This window comes from Camelus dromedarius, chromosome 19, assembly GCF_036321535.1.
Source record: "Camelus dromedarius isolate mCamDro1 chromosome 19, mCamDro1.pat, whole genome shotgun sequence".
Lineage (NCBI taxonomy): Eukaryota > Metazoa > Chordata > Mammalia > Artiodactyla > Camelidae > Camelus > Camelus dromedarius.
The window spans coordinates 31,811,031-31,828,238 of record NC_087454.1 but is presented as its reverse complement, the minus strand read 5'-3'; the positions used below and the strand labels follow the sequence as shown (position 1 = coordinate 31,828,238).

At 43.0% G+C, this 17,208-nt stretch overlaps 1 protein-coding gene across 1 annotated transcript; it reads right to left on the bottom strand.

Moving 5' to 3' along the window:
• Nucleotides 1-3,488: 3,488 nt before the first annotated feature.
• Nucleotides 3,489-13,282, bottom strand: LOC105102164 (adhesion G protein-coupled receptor F4). The gene is made up of 8 exons (XM_031434568.2): nt 13,196-13,282; nt 12,247-12,301; nt 10,786-10,937; nt 9,328-9,579; nt 7,268-8,647; nt 5,040-5,081; nt 4,559-4,618; nt 3,489-3,540 (listed from the first exon to the last, which is right to left on the bottom strand). The coding sequence occupies exons 1-8, from the start codon at nt 13,280-13,282 to the stop codon at nt 3,493-3,495; spliced, it is 2,076 nt and encodes a 691-aa protein (XP_031290428.2). The 3' UTR covers nt 3,489-3,492.
• Between the last annotated feature and the right edge of the window lie 3,926 nt (nt 13,283-17,208).

The window sequence follows — 17,208 nt, the reverse complement described above, 5'->3', positions numbered from 1 at the left end:
GTTTTCTCCTGGATGCTGGAGTCAGGAAAGAAAATATTTTCACTTTATTTCTAAAATAACAATCAGCATCTTTTTTACATATAGAATGGTTTAAACAGTCTCCTACACACACACACACACACACACACACACACACACACACACATACAAATAATAATACCTACAAGAATATTTTTTCTGTTTCACAAGTGAGGAAAGTAAGGTCCCAGGAGCTAAATTATTTTATGCAATGTCTAAAATAGAGTGAAAAAGCAAACACATGGAAAAGTCCTAGTGTTTTCCTTCTGTTCCCTACCCTTAGGAAACCTACCATGACTTAACCATCTCCAAAGTAGCTTCAGCATGTCCCCTGCCACCCTTCCTCCTGTTCCTACCCCCAACCTATCCCTGAACATGGATCCAGCCCTGGTCCCCCAAAGCACCCAAGATCCACGCAGAGAGATGAGTGGCTGAGTCCATGGAATCACAGAGCCGGCCTTGGGGGTAAAATGAACCAACGCCTACAAGGATCCAACATTCGCTGGCTTGTGGAGGACGTCAGGTGACTTGCGGGTTGGGCCTTAATGTTGCCAACGTTGACCAAGGCTCTTGCAGATCATGGGTGGATCAAACGGTCAGCAGATCCACCTTTTGAAAGCTCAGTCGCCAGATGTTCTCCTCAGTCTTTCCTCAGCAAACTTTTCCACACTGAGAGCTTTGGAGTTGCTCCTGGCAAGAAGAGAAGAAGCGTGACTGTCCCTCCACATTCCAGCCTGCCTTCCAGCCTCCTTCTCCAGGAGAACAGCTCTCAGTCCAGGACACAGGGCGTCCGTGAGGGGTGGGCAGCCTGGGCAAAAAGGTCAAAGCATGGTGAACAGTAAGAACAACAGCTGGCAGGTTCTGGCAACTTAATTTCAACCAAGCCCTAGTCTATGAGTTTTTAATGCATTGGCTCAGTGAATCCTGAACTCTTACTAGCCCCATTATACAGATGAGGAAATGGAGGAACAGAAGCATTGAGTACCTTCTTTAAGGTCACACAGTAGGAAGGCTACTCTCCCAGATTTATTTTTCTGTGCCGTTTGCCTTCTCCATGATGCTCCCTCAAGTCTAAACTCCCTGCCCTGGGGGCCCCCTCTCCCTCCTCCATCTAAGCTTGGTCTCTGGAATGACTCAGAGGCTCTGAATTTGCATCTTTACGAAGAAAACGGTGTTGCTTCTCTCGGGGTATTTGTTCTATGTGGAATGAAGAATTCTTTTAAGTGAATTTTAGTCATAAACAAAAATATGGAAGAGATTTCTGAGAACAGAGGCGCTGTCCTGGAGAGGCTGATTTCACACACTGGGTACATCAGGCGCTGTGGGGTCATATTAAAGGCCTGCCCTTCATATGAACAGCAGAGGGCGCTGTGCAGCTGTGGCCTCGTATTAAGAATGCACTTCCCCTCCCTCCCCTGCTTCCCAGGATGGCATCTCCCAATTAGGAGAAAACTGCCCCGTTTCCACACCTCTCTTCTCCTTCCAGAGGTCCCGGGCACACCTGTCCCGACCTTGTTTCTAAGAAGAGTCCAAGTCTGAGGTCACTGAGATATGTGGAGTTTCCACTGGGATACATGGGGCCCCAATACTGCACAAGTCCAATTCTGACCTCCCGCCCCCTTTCTGCCCCTTGGAAACTGGCCTGCCTCCCCAGACCCCCTCAGTCTAAGATTTTATGTTCTGGTTTAAGGTCTGAAATACCGCCTTTGCCCTGTGGTTTTGCCCTGCCCTGGGTCCCCACCTGGCCTTGGGCTTCCAGACACCCGCGCCCCTGAGCTCTAATTCTGCTCTGAACCCCATGGCTGGAGCCCTGCTTCTTGCTCCTTCCTGGTGCTCCCAGCTCTCCATTCTGGACGGGGAAGGATCACTCATCATGAACTTCACGTCCCTGCCCGCTAATGCCCCCAACACGGTCCCACGGTGCCGCCCTCTGTGCTGAGCACTTCTGACTCCTCCTGGGTCCAGATGTAGAAGGAGGAAAACCCCCAATTACCGAGAAAATTCCAGCCCATGGAGGATGTGCTGAAAGAATGCAATCTCAGCCCATCCCTGACCTCACAGCTTTGAAAATAGAAGTTGAAAGTTGAAGAATTTCAACTTTCTGTGGGGAGGATTTCTTTGGGGAGGGTCAATGGTGTGCTTCCACCTCCTTCATCCACTGCCTCCTCAGCCTGGTCAAACTTTGGGTACTTCCCCAATTCTAGTAAGCAGTGTAGTCTCTGATCTTGGCCTCTACTGGTTTTCTCCAACTTTTAGTACAGCCAACCAGCTATGCCCAGCTGGAGAAGAGACTTGCCATGCCTCTCGTCTCTAGAATGGTTAGAGATGCTCTCTCTCCCCCACCTGGCACAGTCTAACAAGCTTCCCCAAACAGGTCAACTTAGGACCTGAATGGAAAGATCAGCTTTACTAGGTCATCTGAACTACCTCTTGATTAGTGACTGATCAATAAATGCTATAGTGGTGTCCCACTGAGGAGGAACCACATGGACTAGGAATGGGCAGAGACTGGGGGAGGTAACTCCTTACAGTTCTCCTATATCCTCTCCTTCAAGGTTGTAATACAAAAACCCAAAGGTGAAGGTGATTATTAAAGATAATACACCAGTATTTTCCTCTCTTCTTTCACAGCACCCCCTACATGCCAGTCAACGTATATGACGCAGCGCCCTCCCACACCCTCCCTCTCCCTGGGACCATGTGTCAACGTCTCACAGCAGCATGACGTCAGGTTTCTATGATCTGTAGCACAGGAGGTCCCTTAAAGGTTCTTCCAACTCAGTGTCTTTGATTCCATGAGATTGTTTCAACACTGTGCTTGGCCCCATTGCTCAACATCTGGGCGTGACTCAGAAAGGAAAGGAATGTAAAAAAGGATGTGCCTACTGCCAGGTGGTGTTGAAAAAAAAATCTGGGACTCATCTACATCCATGCAGAAAGGCACAAAAACCTGTCCAAGACAAACCCACACAGGACTGATTACTCCTGCCCACATTCCCCTGTGACCTCTCGGGCTTCTGGCTGCCGTTTTGTGATTTATTCTCCCCCTCACGGCTGCCCAGTATGTGTTTTCCCCTAATTTCACCTCTGTAGAAATATGACTCAGTTGTTGGCGCGAGTAGATAGCCAATTTGCCACAACCCCACCCCCACCCCCTTAAGAATGATTCTAGGGCCCAACTTCATTAGGGAGAGACAGGCTTGTTGCTCTGTGATTCCAACCCATTAAGTCTTCCTTCCCAACAATGGGGCCATTATAAGTGTCACCACCAACTGGCAAGATGGAATTAAGGTGTGTGAGCGCTGTAAATGGCAGGACGTATCCTGTATCAGAGCAGGTGTGATATGACTGAGGACAGAAAAAAGGAGAAAAGAATTCTTAAGGTTTGGTCGTATAAGCTGAGATGACATGAGGAGTTTGTCGCAACTTGCAAGTGAAGCATCTCCTTGAATTTTTAATACTCACCTCTTAGTCTCACCGATGCATTAGTTTAGATCCATTGGTTGGACTTAACGATGCATTCTAAATGGGGGAAAAAGTAACAGTTAGATGTCAATGAATAACGGCATTGACAAAAATGCACATATATTTATCTTCATGTTTATGCCTGACTAACGGCAAACATGCAAAAATGAAAACATGAAGTACCCAAATTGGCACAGCTACTCAGAATTAAGTGATCGTACTTCACTGAATCTAACATTGTAAGCAGCAGCATTAGTTTTATGTCCACTAAGAAAGAAAAAGAAAAAACTTGCCAATTAAACCCTGACATGCCACTGATTGTACAATACATTCCAATTTCAGAAATATTCAAAGGTGAAAAACAAATGCCTATCTTAGAATTGATGGACTGTGGTACAAAAAGTCACACTCGGTATTAGCTGACCGTAAATTCTGAATCTCAATGTGTCCAGTTTATTTGTTTGTTTTTTTAAAAAGTGGCTCTTATGGAGAAACTGTTGATTGAGTAAATGACTTCTTTCTAATTAATATAACAGTGATGGCAAATTCTGTCGGTACTTGGAAAGACAGATAATTGGGTCAAAATTTAGCTTCAAGATCTATAAATATGCAGACACTTCAGCTCAAGGGGGTGAGGTTCACTGAAAAAGTCCAAAGAAGGAGAATGCTCATTCTAAAGCTGGGTGGCTTGGGGCAAGGCTCCCAAATACACTGGACCTTAGTTCCTCCACCTGTGGAAAGATGAGGTTGGACTAAAATCTCATTTCTAGCTCATGTCTCATTTCCCAGCTCTACCATTTTATGAATAGCATTTTATGGTTCTCAATGGACCAAACATCAAGTTGAAATACAACCAATATGGAAAAATACCCTTGAAGGGCATATTCCATTGACCTTCAACTTCAGCAGGATATTCGGAATGTGACGAATGAAGAAATGAAGAAATGAATGGAGGTATGCCCTGATGACTCTGTTTGCTAACAAATCCTGAAGAGTAGGCGATAATATTTGCCTCTGCTTGACTCTGCCGAGGACACTGACCCTCCAGTATTGAGACTGAGAAGGAGAGACTTACCTCTGCTACCCTTGACGGCGCCTTCAGTGAAGACATCCTCATTCTCAAAGCATCTCTTATCTGAAGAAGCAAGGACAGTGAGGAAACACAGGTCCTCCCCAAAGCCCAGAGCTGTGTCCTGACACTCTGAGACCAGTAACCCTAGCAGAAGCAGCAGCAGGGGGCTTAGCACCGTGCTTGGCAAATCATAAGACGTGGATAAAAGGTGAGGTGTCGTTACAACTAGATTTAGGATTAAGATGAAAATTCCGGTCACGATTTTTCTGCTTTTCACCAGCTCTGCTCACACACAGCCTCCAGGTGACTTGACAAAGAGCAGGAGATGGGAGGGTATAGTTCTTTCCTCTCCTCCTTACAGCTGATGCCTTGAATTAACACACAAACCTCCCCAAAAACTCAACAACCCTCTGATCAAGGCTGCTTCATCCCACTCCCCTCAAGCATGTGGAAACCATTTACGAGTGAAGCAAACTCAAATTACCTTGTGATCCATAATAGTTCCGAACAGCAAGATGAAGAACCCCTGTAGCAAAAGTCAAAAAGTATGAGGGACCATTTTGCAGGCAATATCCCCACTGTTATCTTAATACCCCTCTTCCAGATTCCTTCTGAGATAGTCACCAACTATTAGAAACGTCAGTTCCTGCTGATTCCGATAAAAATGCATGGATGGGTATTTTTGACCCTGCTTCCAGGAAGGAGGACCACCGTCACGATTGTACGTGACAGTTGTGGTGTTTATTGAATGGTCACAGCTGTAGGATCGTTTTCAACTTTATTAAATCTGTTTGTTTCTTCCCAAATATTAATACAGCTGCTCTTACTCGGGATGACAGAAACACGTGACAGGAAATCTTGTAATGCAAAGTCACAATCAGGGAAGTTGTCTTGAGAAAATGAAGCTTGTATTCTAGTCTGTTTTCAGAGGAAAAGTCAAGAAATTGGCAGCTAGAACCTCTGAGCTGGCAGGAAAAGTTTCCGCAGACCAGGAAGGCTGGGTCTCTTCACATTTAAATTATCTGGTCACCTGTAAAGTCACACTAATTGATAGTCTTTTTAAGTGGTGAGAGTTGAGGTCCAAGAAAAAGCTAGAACCTGCCATGAGAGGGAAGGGAAGCCAGTTTCCAAGGAAGGATGGGTTCATGGGGAAGAAACAATGAGCAGAAGACTGAGATTTTAAAATGTGAGACACCGGGAAACCTTGCTTGGGAAAGCGGAGTGTGTGTAACCAAAGGGAGTTTAGAACATTTGTTTCCATCAAGAAAAGAGAAAAAGAAATGATCTGAAAAACGAAACACGGAACAGAACTTCCTGGGGTTTAATTAAGTTGCAAAGTAAAAACAGAATGAGCGCATCAGCAATCAGAGTAGCTTTGAGAGTTGGGGAGATTTATGTGAGTCCAAAAATCTCTGATTAAAAAGACAAACCAAACCAACCCTAAGTCAAAGCTTCCTCTTTAAGTCGATGCAAAGGGAAGAGTGACATAAATGTTCTCCATAGTTATTCAAGAATTATGAGTAAATATATATGATTGAACTGAGCCGGCATTCCTTTAAAGTCAGCTCTATTATTTTGCATCAAGCTTTTAAATAGAGCAATGGTGATGTGTGAATATGAATACCTGGCCGCTTTATTAAGCAGTTATGTTTATTTTACTTAAAGCAGAGGTCAAAAAAAATTTTTTTTGCAGATAATAAATATTTTAGGCTTTGCAGGCTGCACAGTGTCTGTTGCAACTTTCTCATCTTTGCTGCTGTCACTCAAAAGCTGCCCGGAGGCGAGTTGTAAACAAATGCGCGTGGCTGTCTGTCAATAAAGCTATTTACAAAAGCAGGCAGCAGGTGACTGTGGCCAACCCCTTACTAAAAACACAACTAAGAATATGATCTTGCCACATTTTCCATGACCCACGGGGTTGGAAAGCAGCCTGGCTAGCGACAGCTTCCCCAGAAGGGCGAGCCGAGTAGCCAGGACGGAGGAAAACAACTTTTAGAGGAATGATCTTGTCAAGCCAAGCACGTTAAGCAAGAAAAGACAGTGGCGGTCATAGATCCATGTTTATCTTACAGATGAGAAGTTTGAGGACCAGGGAAAATGACCTTCCTAGGAGCAGGTAACATGTGCCGAGGTCCATTTCTGTGAGTGATGAGGTGCATTTATTTCACAGAGAGCAGCGGGGAAGAGGTCTGAGATTGCCTGGCTGGTTAGCACCCACAGGGAGTGGCAGGGCCCCTCTCTCCACACTGTGAGATGTGACTACGACTTCGTTGAAGCCCCAGACTTCCTGAGAAAGGATCACAATTGTTCTTGTTTTGAGGCATAACATGTGAGTGTAGCCTCACACATCCCTGGCCAAAGACTCGTCCTTTATAGGTTGAACATCAGCTTCATTGACCTTGAAGTTGAACCTTTGACATTGAAGCTTTAGGAGGGATGCAGGTAAATCAGTGAGGAGAGAAGAAAGGAGATTGCTACTCAACCAGCCTGATCATCTGAATCCAGCTGGATAATCAAGAGGGTGATAAATGTCACAGATAAATATCTCCAAGACATGGAAGGAAATGGAAGGAATATTGTGTCCCATATTTTTAAGCCATAGCCATGTTTCATTTTTATAGCTAGCATACCAAATTACAAAATGATAATATTTTATAGACACAATATTAATGACTAGTATTCATTAATAGAAGTCTCCCTCTTGGAACTTACCTGGAAAGCATTGAGCAGGGCAAAGATGATATGGAATATCAAGGAAGTGCCTTGCAGGAGGGTGGCTATTCCGAAACCCCAGGTCAGTCCCAGAAGTGGGGTGAGGATGGCAACATTTTTGCTGATCCTCATAATTATGGCCAAATCCTGAGACTTGGAACTGCCAATAGAGGGCCTCTGAGTGTTGACCGCAACAACCAAAACCACAACAAGATTCACAGCCACGATGACCAAGGCTGGGATGGCAAATGCTAAAAGGGCTTTGGTGTCGTCCCAGTTAAGCCAACAGGCACCATGTCTCGTGTAGCCTCTCCCTGGCACTGTGACAGCAACTGTGGTGACAGCGATGACCAACGGGCACCCATAGCCAATGGCAAAGCCAATGGCCATCATGCGGGACTTCATCATCCTCCGGAAGACCACCAGTATTCCGTAGATGATGAGCAGAGCTTTGAAGAGCATCCAGAAGAACAGGGAGAGGTAGAAAAAGTGGCTGAAAAAGGTCACCGCTACACACCAGTTGTAGTCCTGGGCCTTTCTGTTAAAGTTGGTGCCTAGGATGAACCACACGTTGGCGGTCAGGAGCGACACAGCTATGTTCACGATGCACACGTGTCGCATGTATGATATCTCCGTCACCACCACCCGGGACCACACCGTGGCTTCAATGATCAGGCAAAGGATCAAGCTCAGGATGGAGCTGCTGAGCCCAATGCAGGTGATGTAGTCCAGGACCTTGTTGTCTATGGATCTGGGGGACATGAGAATGGAAAAAGACGTCACGGCGTTGGTGTAGTTACACCGGCATTTTGCTCTGTTCGCGACATCCAGCACTGTTTCACACACGCTCTCATCCCACCTCCTTCTGCTGGAGTGCCAGCCGACACACTGCGCCCTGGCGTTCTGGGGCCTATTGATCTTCTCAAAGGTGAGTAAGATTTGCTTCAGTTCTTCTGGTAAGATCACAGAAAGGACCAGCCCATTTACGGGCCTGGGAAGATCCTCATCTTGCAAGTGGGCTTCCTTCAGAACAGCCCCCAAGGTGGGAAAAGCGATGCTGATGGCTAGGGATGCATTTGGTGGCAGCTTCCACAGCTCCTGACTGGGAATTTCTACGATTCCTAGGATACCCTCCGTTGTGTTGCTCACGTTCGAGGAGAAATTGAAACTTCTCCCTTGGGTATTGTGGTTGATGGGAAATCCTTTTGTCTGAATGAACAGTTCATCCACGATGTGCTCGGGTTCATGGTAGATGCGGAGTCGCCTGGCAAACGCATTCACTGCCTGCAGCAAATCTGAGCTGGCATTTTTGTCTGGAATAAAAGCCCAGTTTGGAATGACTGCCGGGTCGAGGATGTGGTTGGCGACTTTGCTGTAGCTCTACAATGGAGAAGAGCGGATACCGTACTGAGGATTTACACATAATTGTACAAAATCGATTTCTAAAATCTGAAGCTACTAAAGATCAAACGGCTTGATATTATTTGACATATTTCTTTTCTGTTTATTAGAATCTCATACTAGTAAGTCTGCAGAGAGGGGAGAAAAGTAAAAGAATGCTAAAAATAAACTTTTTTTTTGCCAAAATCCATGAATACATTGAGTGTGCCAAAGTTCATCAACACATTAAAAGCTCTTAAAACGTCCTGCCATAAGGAAACTTGTTTGGCTTTGTTTAACCGCGTTCCTATACTGCTGTGCTCCAGGTCACCCTCCGAAAAATAGAACTTCTCACATTTCTCAGAACATTTACGTTCCACAAGAATAAAATTTTGGAAACACTACAGCGGGCTCAGTCTTGCTCACAGCCATCAGTAGGTGATAGTTTCTTGAAAATATTAAGTCTGTACAAAAACATGTATTAAAAAAAAAGCTCTAACTTCTTGAAAACTTTCATAAACTAGAATGAATTGATATCCAATACTGAAATGAATTGTTGTGATGGTTCCTGGGGTTATTGTAGTTTTTCCCCTGAGAAAGCACATTTGAAACTATTAAAATGCAAGATTTGGGGAAAAAAAAAGATTGTCAGTTTTTAAAATGAAATTAACAAAGAATACCTTCATTTTCTCTCGGGTAACGTTATCAGATAAGTCTGTAGAAATATTTTTCAGTATCTCCACTATGAATGCAATATTTCCAGATGTGGCTTCTGATGACTTCACAGTATCAACTATGCAGGCGAAATCAAGTGGGCAGTTCTTTCGGATGCCATGAGCTACGCTCTTGATGGGCTCTGGAGCTCGAAAGTCAAGAATGTGCAGGGGGATAAATGGTGCTGCGATGGAGAGGCGTGATGCACTATTTGAGCCCTGTTTTTATTTTTTTTAAAAAAACAATTGTTTCATTCAAATATAATTAAGCGCCTAACACGTCAGACAAAAGGAGTTGGAGGCACAAATAATCCACAGGGGAAAAACAAACAAAGAGGCAAAATGGTCCTAAAAAGTGGTTTAGGTGCTGAGAAGTAAGGAAAAATTAAATGGGGTCCCAAACAGACAGGAGATTCCACCCAAATTCCCACAGAGATCAGGATACTGACCTTTCTTATCAGAACTTGCTTTCAGGACAGTGATTTTAACTCAAGTGTTATTACAAGAGAGTTTTCTCCAGAGAGATGGAGAAACTCTAGAAACAAAATTTGCCTAATTGTTTCATTTACTTATTTTTTTAAAGAGGAGCCACGTGGAATTTCATGGGGGAGTGGTTTTTGGAGGTTGGCAGTTCAAACACAGAGTGCTAAGGCATTGTGATTTCGAGAAGTCTAGAGTTCACTAATTAGAAGAAGTTATTTGTTCATTTCTTCATAACTTTACCTAGAATTTCCCAGAACGGGACTTTGGGCAAGCCAAAGCAATAATTTATTCATTTAACTCCCTTTTAAATGCCACTGTAGCTACAAGGATATCTGTGTGATTAGCTATGCTAAGGGACAGACTGCACTGTTAAAATTTTAGGAGATTCAAGAGATCAGGGTCCATCTACAGGATTGGAGGGGAGGCAGAAATAGTCACTAAGTGAAAGGATATTTTCATTTTAATTGAAATCTGTTGTATTCACTGAATTTCTACTCCCTCGAGGTCACACATCTCTCCTTTCCTTTGGCCAAGTGATTGAAAGCACCGGAAAAATATATCAAAATGAATTTGATTCTAGACAATTTAGTTGCTTAATGGATTAGCCTAAGAGTCATGCAAATCCATCTTCAGAGCTAAAACCTTAACCTCGAAGTATTTATCCTTGTGTAAATGAGTTTCAGATATTTTTTGAGAGAAGATTCTCAGAGGGAGAAAGAGAGAGAGCAGGGATTGTGGAGAGCTGCTGAGAATCTGGGTAAAGAAGTAATGGTAAGACACAAACGTAGGCCACTCTGTAGAATGTCTCAAGCCCAGATCTGAGACTTATTGTCAGGCTAAGCAGCAAACATGAAAATTGCCTCTACCCGTTCTGGGGGGACAGGCTCTTGTAGAATATGCAAATATGCAAATGTGCAAATATCCAAATTGTAAACACATCACCTTAAAGAGTGCTTCCACAGAAAGGCTTGTACAAGTTTCAGTTGATTTTTGCCACTTGTTTCCGCTACAGGTAAATCCTATTTCTCCATGAAAGTGCTGGGCACAGGGCTGGCTGCAGTTGGAAGAAGTGGAGCAAAGTCCTTGGCATTTCTCTGAAAGGCAGTGGGAGAGAGAGAAGCCCTAATTAGCATTTCCGCATCTAACTCATTCTGGGGCTTTGGGGGGTGGCTTCCCAGCGGAGGTGACATTCAGCTGGGTCCTTCATAGCGAGTAAGACCTGCCAGGCAGACTGTGAAGCTCAGTCCAAGGAGAGAGAAAGGTGTGAGTTCTGAGGAATTATTTGCTTTGTGGCATTTAAGCAACTGACCTAAGCGTTTTTGATCCTACTCCTTTCTATGGGGTGTGGTTATCCTTCTCTGCCCCATTCCCACCCAGGAGCCTTTTAAAGCATCCCCTATTGGGTCACTGTCATTCTTTAATTTTTTATTTTTATATTTTTTATTTTTTTTTTAATGGAAAGAAGTAGAAAATGCTGAGAGCTATTAAGGTGTTGAAATAAATACAATGAGGTGACCAACTGGCTGTGAATCAATAAATGCACTCATATTTATGGCTTGGACAGCGCTGTGGATGACTCCATTCATGGAGAAAGGGAATGAGTGGCTTTGCCTCTTTCTTTGACATCTACCCAAGTGTAGCAGTTTTTGCAAGTTATTTAAACTGAGTGCTTCTCCGTGTCTTCCTCCCTACGGTTTGGAGGTAATGCTATAATTTTGCTACAAACACTGATGGGACAGCATCTTATATAGCACTTAGATCAGGGTTGTCTTAAGTGCTCAATGAATGTTACTACTTTCCCTCCCCTTTCCTTTCTCGGTTCCACATCTGTGTAGAGAGGTATTTGCCACCAAAAATATACTTGGCCATGACTGTGCAGAACCCAGCTGTCACCGCTGTGTGGGTGAGAACCATGTGACTTCACTATCTTACTACTAATCACGCCGCCACAGTTTCTCTCTCACTTTTCGGGAGTGACCGGTCTTGCCAACATCACACCTGTTATATCACCTCTGCAGACCTCTCAGCCCCAGAGTGTTACAGATATTTAAGCATCCTGAAAATATCTTTGAGTAAAGGAACAAATGAATCCCATCCTCTCCCCTCTTCTACCTCTCATTAGCTCATTAGTTCAAACAGATATTCCCTTCTGAGTGTTAAAATGCACTCTTGTCTCCTAGTCTAAAACACACGTGAGTATTTGCCAACTCGCTACATTGACTCTGCCGTGGACAAACATATAATTGTAAGAAAATCTATTAACACTGGTAAACATTGAGAACTTATTAGAGATTGTTATTCTGCTTGAAATCTTATGGTCTTGGGACAGATTTGCAGTATCAATGCTCTTCCTTTCTTCTGCCCAGTCTTCCAATGGAAGAAGAACATTCTGTAGCCACATACCTTGCATCTTCCCAGTCTTGGGTTTTCCTTCAGGACCTTGAAGTTTATCTCCATCCTGTAAAACATAAATTTCACTTTATATAAAGGTCTTCTTTACTGTGGGGCTCTCCTCTCTCATCTCAACTTAGAGGCTCCATGGCGATTTGAAAAAAAATGTGTTCAGGACTAGGAAGAAAACTGCAGCTCACATTGCAGGAATTTGCAGAAGGACACAGGGGTGCGAGTCCTGACGGAGAACATGCCGTCCCCTGGTGAAGGCTGGAAACCTGAACGTGGTCACCAGGGCTCTAAAGTCAGTGGATTGGATACATTTGGAAAAGTTAGAAAGTTGGCGCATCCTGGGAGGGCACAGTGATGACATTCTAGCGCAAAGCTCTTCCCTGCCTGTATTAACTGTAACAATGACACGGAATGAAAATGGTCCGCCAGATACTGTGTGTCCTTGGGGAGGAAGAAATGAGCAGACACTAGGAATGAGCACTAGGCTACAATAATAGAATCACAAACTCTTTTTGTGGCTCTAAGGGACTAAAATATACATAAATAAATAAACACCCTTCACGTTACAGGTAAGGGAATTAAGACTGGGAGAAGTGAAGCAACTTGTGCAACTAACAAGCAAAGTTAAGGTCTGAACCTAAATGGCTGAACTGCCAGGCTGGTGCTTCCTCCTCCCAGCAGCTGCCTTCCTGCCCACATACTCAGCTGCTTGCAAAGTGGTCTTTCTACTGTACTGTTGCGCCCTGTCACAACCGTGCTATCCTGTCGCCAGTCCCAGCCACCTCTCCACTTTTCTTGGTTCCTGTCTCTGGAAAGCTAATCAGTAAGGGTAAAAGCATAGTCATTTGAAAATTTCTTTTAAGTAACAACATTATTTACCATAAATCTAGTCCTTTCAGAGAACTGACAGATTTCTCACGGGATTGTATTAAGAATGGACCAAACTTACTTTTATGTGGATCTTGGTTCTAGGATGAGAAGATTCTGTGGCCAGAAATAGCATTACACAGCAAACCATGATTACCTGGGACTTCATTTTCACATGTGAGGACCTTCACCTGCAGTAGAGGAGGAAGTGGCAGCCCCACGTGATTAACACGATACTCAGCCGACCAACCAGCCCCTCGGGAGCCCACTGGATGCTCTGAGATATTCACTCCCAAACGACCTGCCTCGGGGAAGGACACCAATATCTACTTCAAGCCAGCTAAAATGTGAAAAAAAAAGGAAATATTTTTCTATCAACTGTTGACCTTGCTACAAACAACAGTCAGGAATGACGGGAGCACCAGGAAAGACGTATGTTCACTGAAGCATCATCTCTTCTTATTTAATCCACAAGTTTTTTTCATAGTAACGTTTATCAAGAACTTCCATTTTCCAACCACTGTACTAAGCACTTTCTTTGCACTAACTCATTTCATCATATGATTTGAGATATTATCACTATATTCATTTTTTTTTTCAAAGGAGAAACTAAATTATAAAGCATGGAGCAATTATGAGCCCACGATCACTCAGATAAAACATGGTGTAGCCAAGAGCTCAACCCAGATGATCCAGCTGGAGAGCAATTCTTAATCTCTAGCAGGGCTGATGGCCAAGTTGGATGGTTCTTTGTTGTTAGGGACTGTCCTATGCAGCACTGGCCTCTACCCACAAGATGCCAGGAGCTAACCTCTTCCCAGCTATGACAGTCAAAAATATCTCCAGACATTGCCAAATGTGCCCTGGGGGAGAAACTGCCCTGAGTTGAGAACCACTGTCCCAAGTGGTGCTCCAAGCATATAGAGTCAAGTAACTTAAAATAAAATGAATATACGCTATTGTCTGCTACCGGAGCACGCACTGTTATGTATACAGGCATCCATATAAAAACTAAAAAGTACATAATTTTTATATTTTAAAAACTCCTATGTTAAAATGCTATTCTTCTTACCTGGAAGCAAGGCACTCTGACATATCCATGATTTTTATCTTGTATCCCACTTTATTCTACCTGACGTTCTCTCAAACGTTGGTTGCCACCCACTAAATTGAATTCACAGCCCTCTAGGGGATTGTAACCTGCAATTGGAAAAACAGAAATAGTTACTATAAGATTCACTTTTATTAGCAAGTCAAAAATTGTTCACTTCTCCCACCAAGTTGGTCAATTCCATCCTTTCTCCTTCTTCCTCTTCACAATCCTATTGAAATCTCCTTCCCCCAGTACATCGGAGAGAAAAGATACCTACATTCAGGACCAACTGATGACCAACTCAGACTGATGAGTAAATTCAACTCTTCTCCACCTGGGGAGCATCATTTGAAATGCGCAGTGAAATGGTTGAAGGACAGCCAAAGGGAGATATTTATAATAATGCCTGCTGTCTAAGGCTTCAGGAGAAGGGTCACTTTTATCCTTCATTGTTTTCAAAATAGGGACTTTGCTTAAAGCTAATCTTGCTGGAAGAAAGTCAGGCATTTGGCTTAGTGATACAGTGTGATGTGATTTACGGAGTCCAAAAATTTTCCCCCATCCAATGCTAAGGCCTCTAAGTCAGTAGTTCCTAAAGGTGTCCCAAGAGTAAAGGATCCAATAGCCATGACATTTTCTATAGATCACTCTGCTCTTTGTGGGACGTTATGAAATGATGATACATTTCATGATTCACATAAACTAAGAAAAATTTTACTAGAAGACATATATATGTGATACAAAATCATAAGCATGATCATATGAAACACAAACTTTGAACTCAGCACAATTGGTTATTTTTGGTTAATTAATTTGCTACTTGATCATTCATGTTCTTAGAGTCTGGTGTATGTAACCCACATACCGTTTGGTATGATAATTACTTGTAAAATTTCCTTCAGTTACTACAAATGTTGGGGAGAGAATGTTTAATGATGTTACTCAAGAGGAGTCAGAGCATTCTTATTTTTGCCCAGTTTGATTGGTGGGGATGAGTCAGGTAGACAGGTGTTTTCAGGTTCGCCCCAGTCAGATAGTTTCTCTTCTTGCCAAAAAGAGTGGAAAGGGATTTCCTCCCAGCAGAATTCAGGTGTTGGCTAAGACCAAAAGCCAGAGTTTCCTGCAGAGCAGACAGTGAGGACAGCTTAAGAGCTCTGAGAATGAAGAATTTAAAAATAAACAGAAGCATTGCCCAGCATAATCCGTAATCAGAGGTTGAAGGAGGGAGGGTGTAGCTCAGTGGTAGAGTGCACGCTTAGCATGCATGAGGTCCTGGGTTCAATCCCCAGTGCCTCCATTAAAAACAAAAGATAGCAAACACAGATCAGAGGTTGATATTATATAAACAGAATAGGGGAAGCACACATTCTTTGATTAACTATTGATAAAGACTTAATAATTAGAATGAACTTTGAGTTTTGCATAATTTCAAACTGAAAAATTTCTGCAGATACAAATGAAGAGCCTCTCTAAGACCTCGCACAATGTCTACGTATAGTAAGCTTCTCCTTGAGTTTTTAATATTCACATCTTATCCTTAACGATTCATTAATTTAGATCCATTGGTTGCACTTAACAATGCATTCTAAATAGGGGGAAAAAATAATAGCGATGGCAATGAGTTATGGCATTGACAAAAATGCACATGTATTTACCTTCATGTTTATGCCTGACTAACGGCAAACATGCAAAAATAAAAACAGGAAATGCCCAAACTGACACAGCTACGCAGAATTAAGTGATCGTACTTCACTGAATCTAACATTGTAAGCAACATCATTATTTTTATGTCCACTAAGAAAGAAGAAGAAAAAACTTGCCAGTTAAACCCTGACATGCCACTGATTGTACAATACATTCCAATTTCAGAAATATTCAAAGGTGAAAAACAAATGCCTATCTTAGAATTGATGGACTGTGGTACAAAAAGTCACACTCAGTATTAGCTGACCATAAATTCTAAATCTTAATGTGTCCAGTTTATTTATCTGTTTTCAGGAAAGTACCTCTTATGGAGAAACTGTTGGTTTAGTAAATGACTTCTTTCTAATTAATATAATAGTGATGGCAATTTCTGTTGGTACTTGAAAAAACAGATAGCTGGGTCAAAATTCAGCTTCAAGATCTATAAATACACAGACACTTTAATTCAAGGGGGTGTGGTTCACTGAAAAAGTCCAAAGAAGGAGAATGCTAATTCTAAAGATTGGCTGGGAGGCTTGGGGCAAGGCTCCCAAGTACACTGGACCTTGGTTTCCTCATCTATGGAATGACCAGGTTGGACTAGAATCTCATTTCTAGCTCATGTCTCATTTCCCAGCTCTAGCATTTTATGAATCTCTGATTCTGGGTTCATGTCGTCCCACCTCAATGGTCCAAACATCAAGTTGAAATGCAACCAACATGGAAAATTCTCTTGAGGGGTATATTTATATAATTTAATTTTTAATTTTTAAGATGTCTATGTATACCACCAGTTTGCAAAATTCCTGACAATAGAACAGCCAGCCCTCCTGAGCCAGTACAAGCCAGTTCCAGCCCCTCACTGCCTCCTGCCTGCCCCAGGGTCCGACCTTCACCCAAACCCAGCTTTCAGCTTCTCACTGTCGCATCAGTACTGGCATTCAGACGGCAGTACCGATGAATGAGAAAAGAAACCTAGGTTCTGAATGCAGAAACGAGGAAAACAAGGACACAAAATCTAAACATTAAATTGTCCAGAGGGACATCAGCAATATACAGACAGTACTGAAAGAAGAAATTTTCAAATGTGAACGTGACCGAGGCCAGCTCGCCTGGACGCTCGCCTGGTCAAGGGGTTTACTTGTTCCTAGTGAAGAGTGGCCGCAGTCCGTGCTGGGTCCTACCTTACACGGAAAATCCAGAGTTATTCTCTGAAAAGGATGCTTAAATTACCTTTATGCTATTTACTGACTTCTGGTTCTACAGAGAGTTCAACTTATCAACAAAGTTGTGTGGCTTCATAAAATCCCTCATTTCTA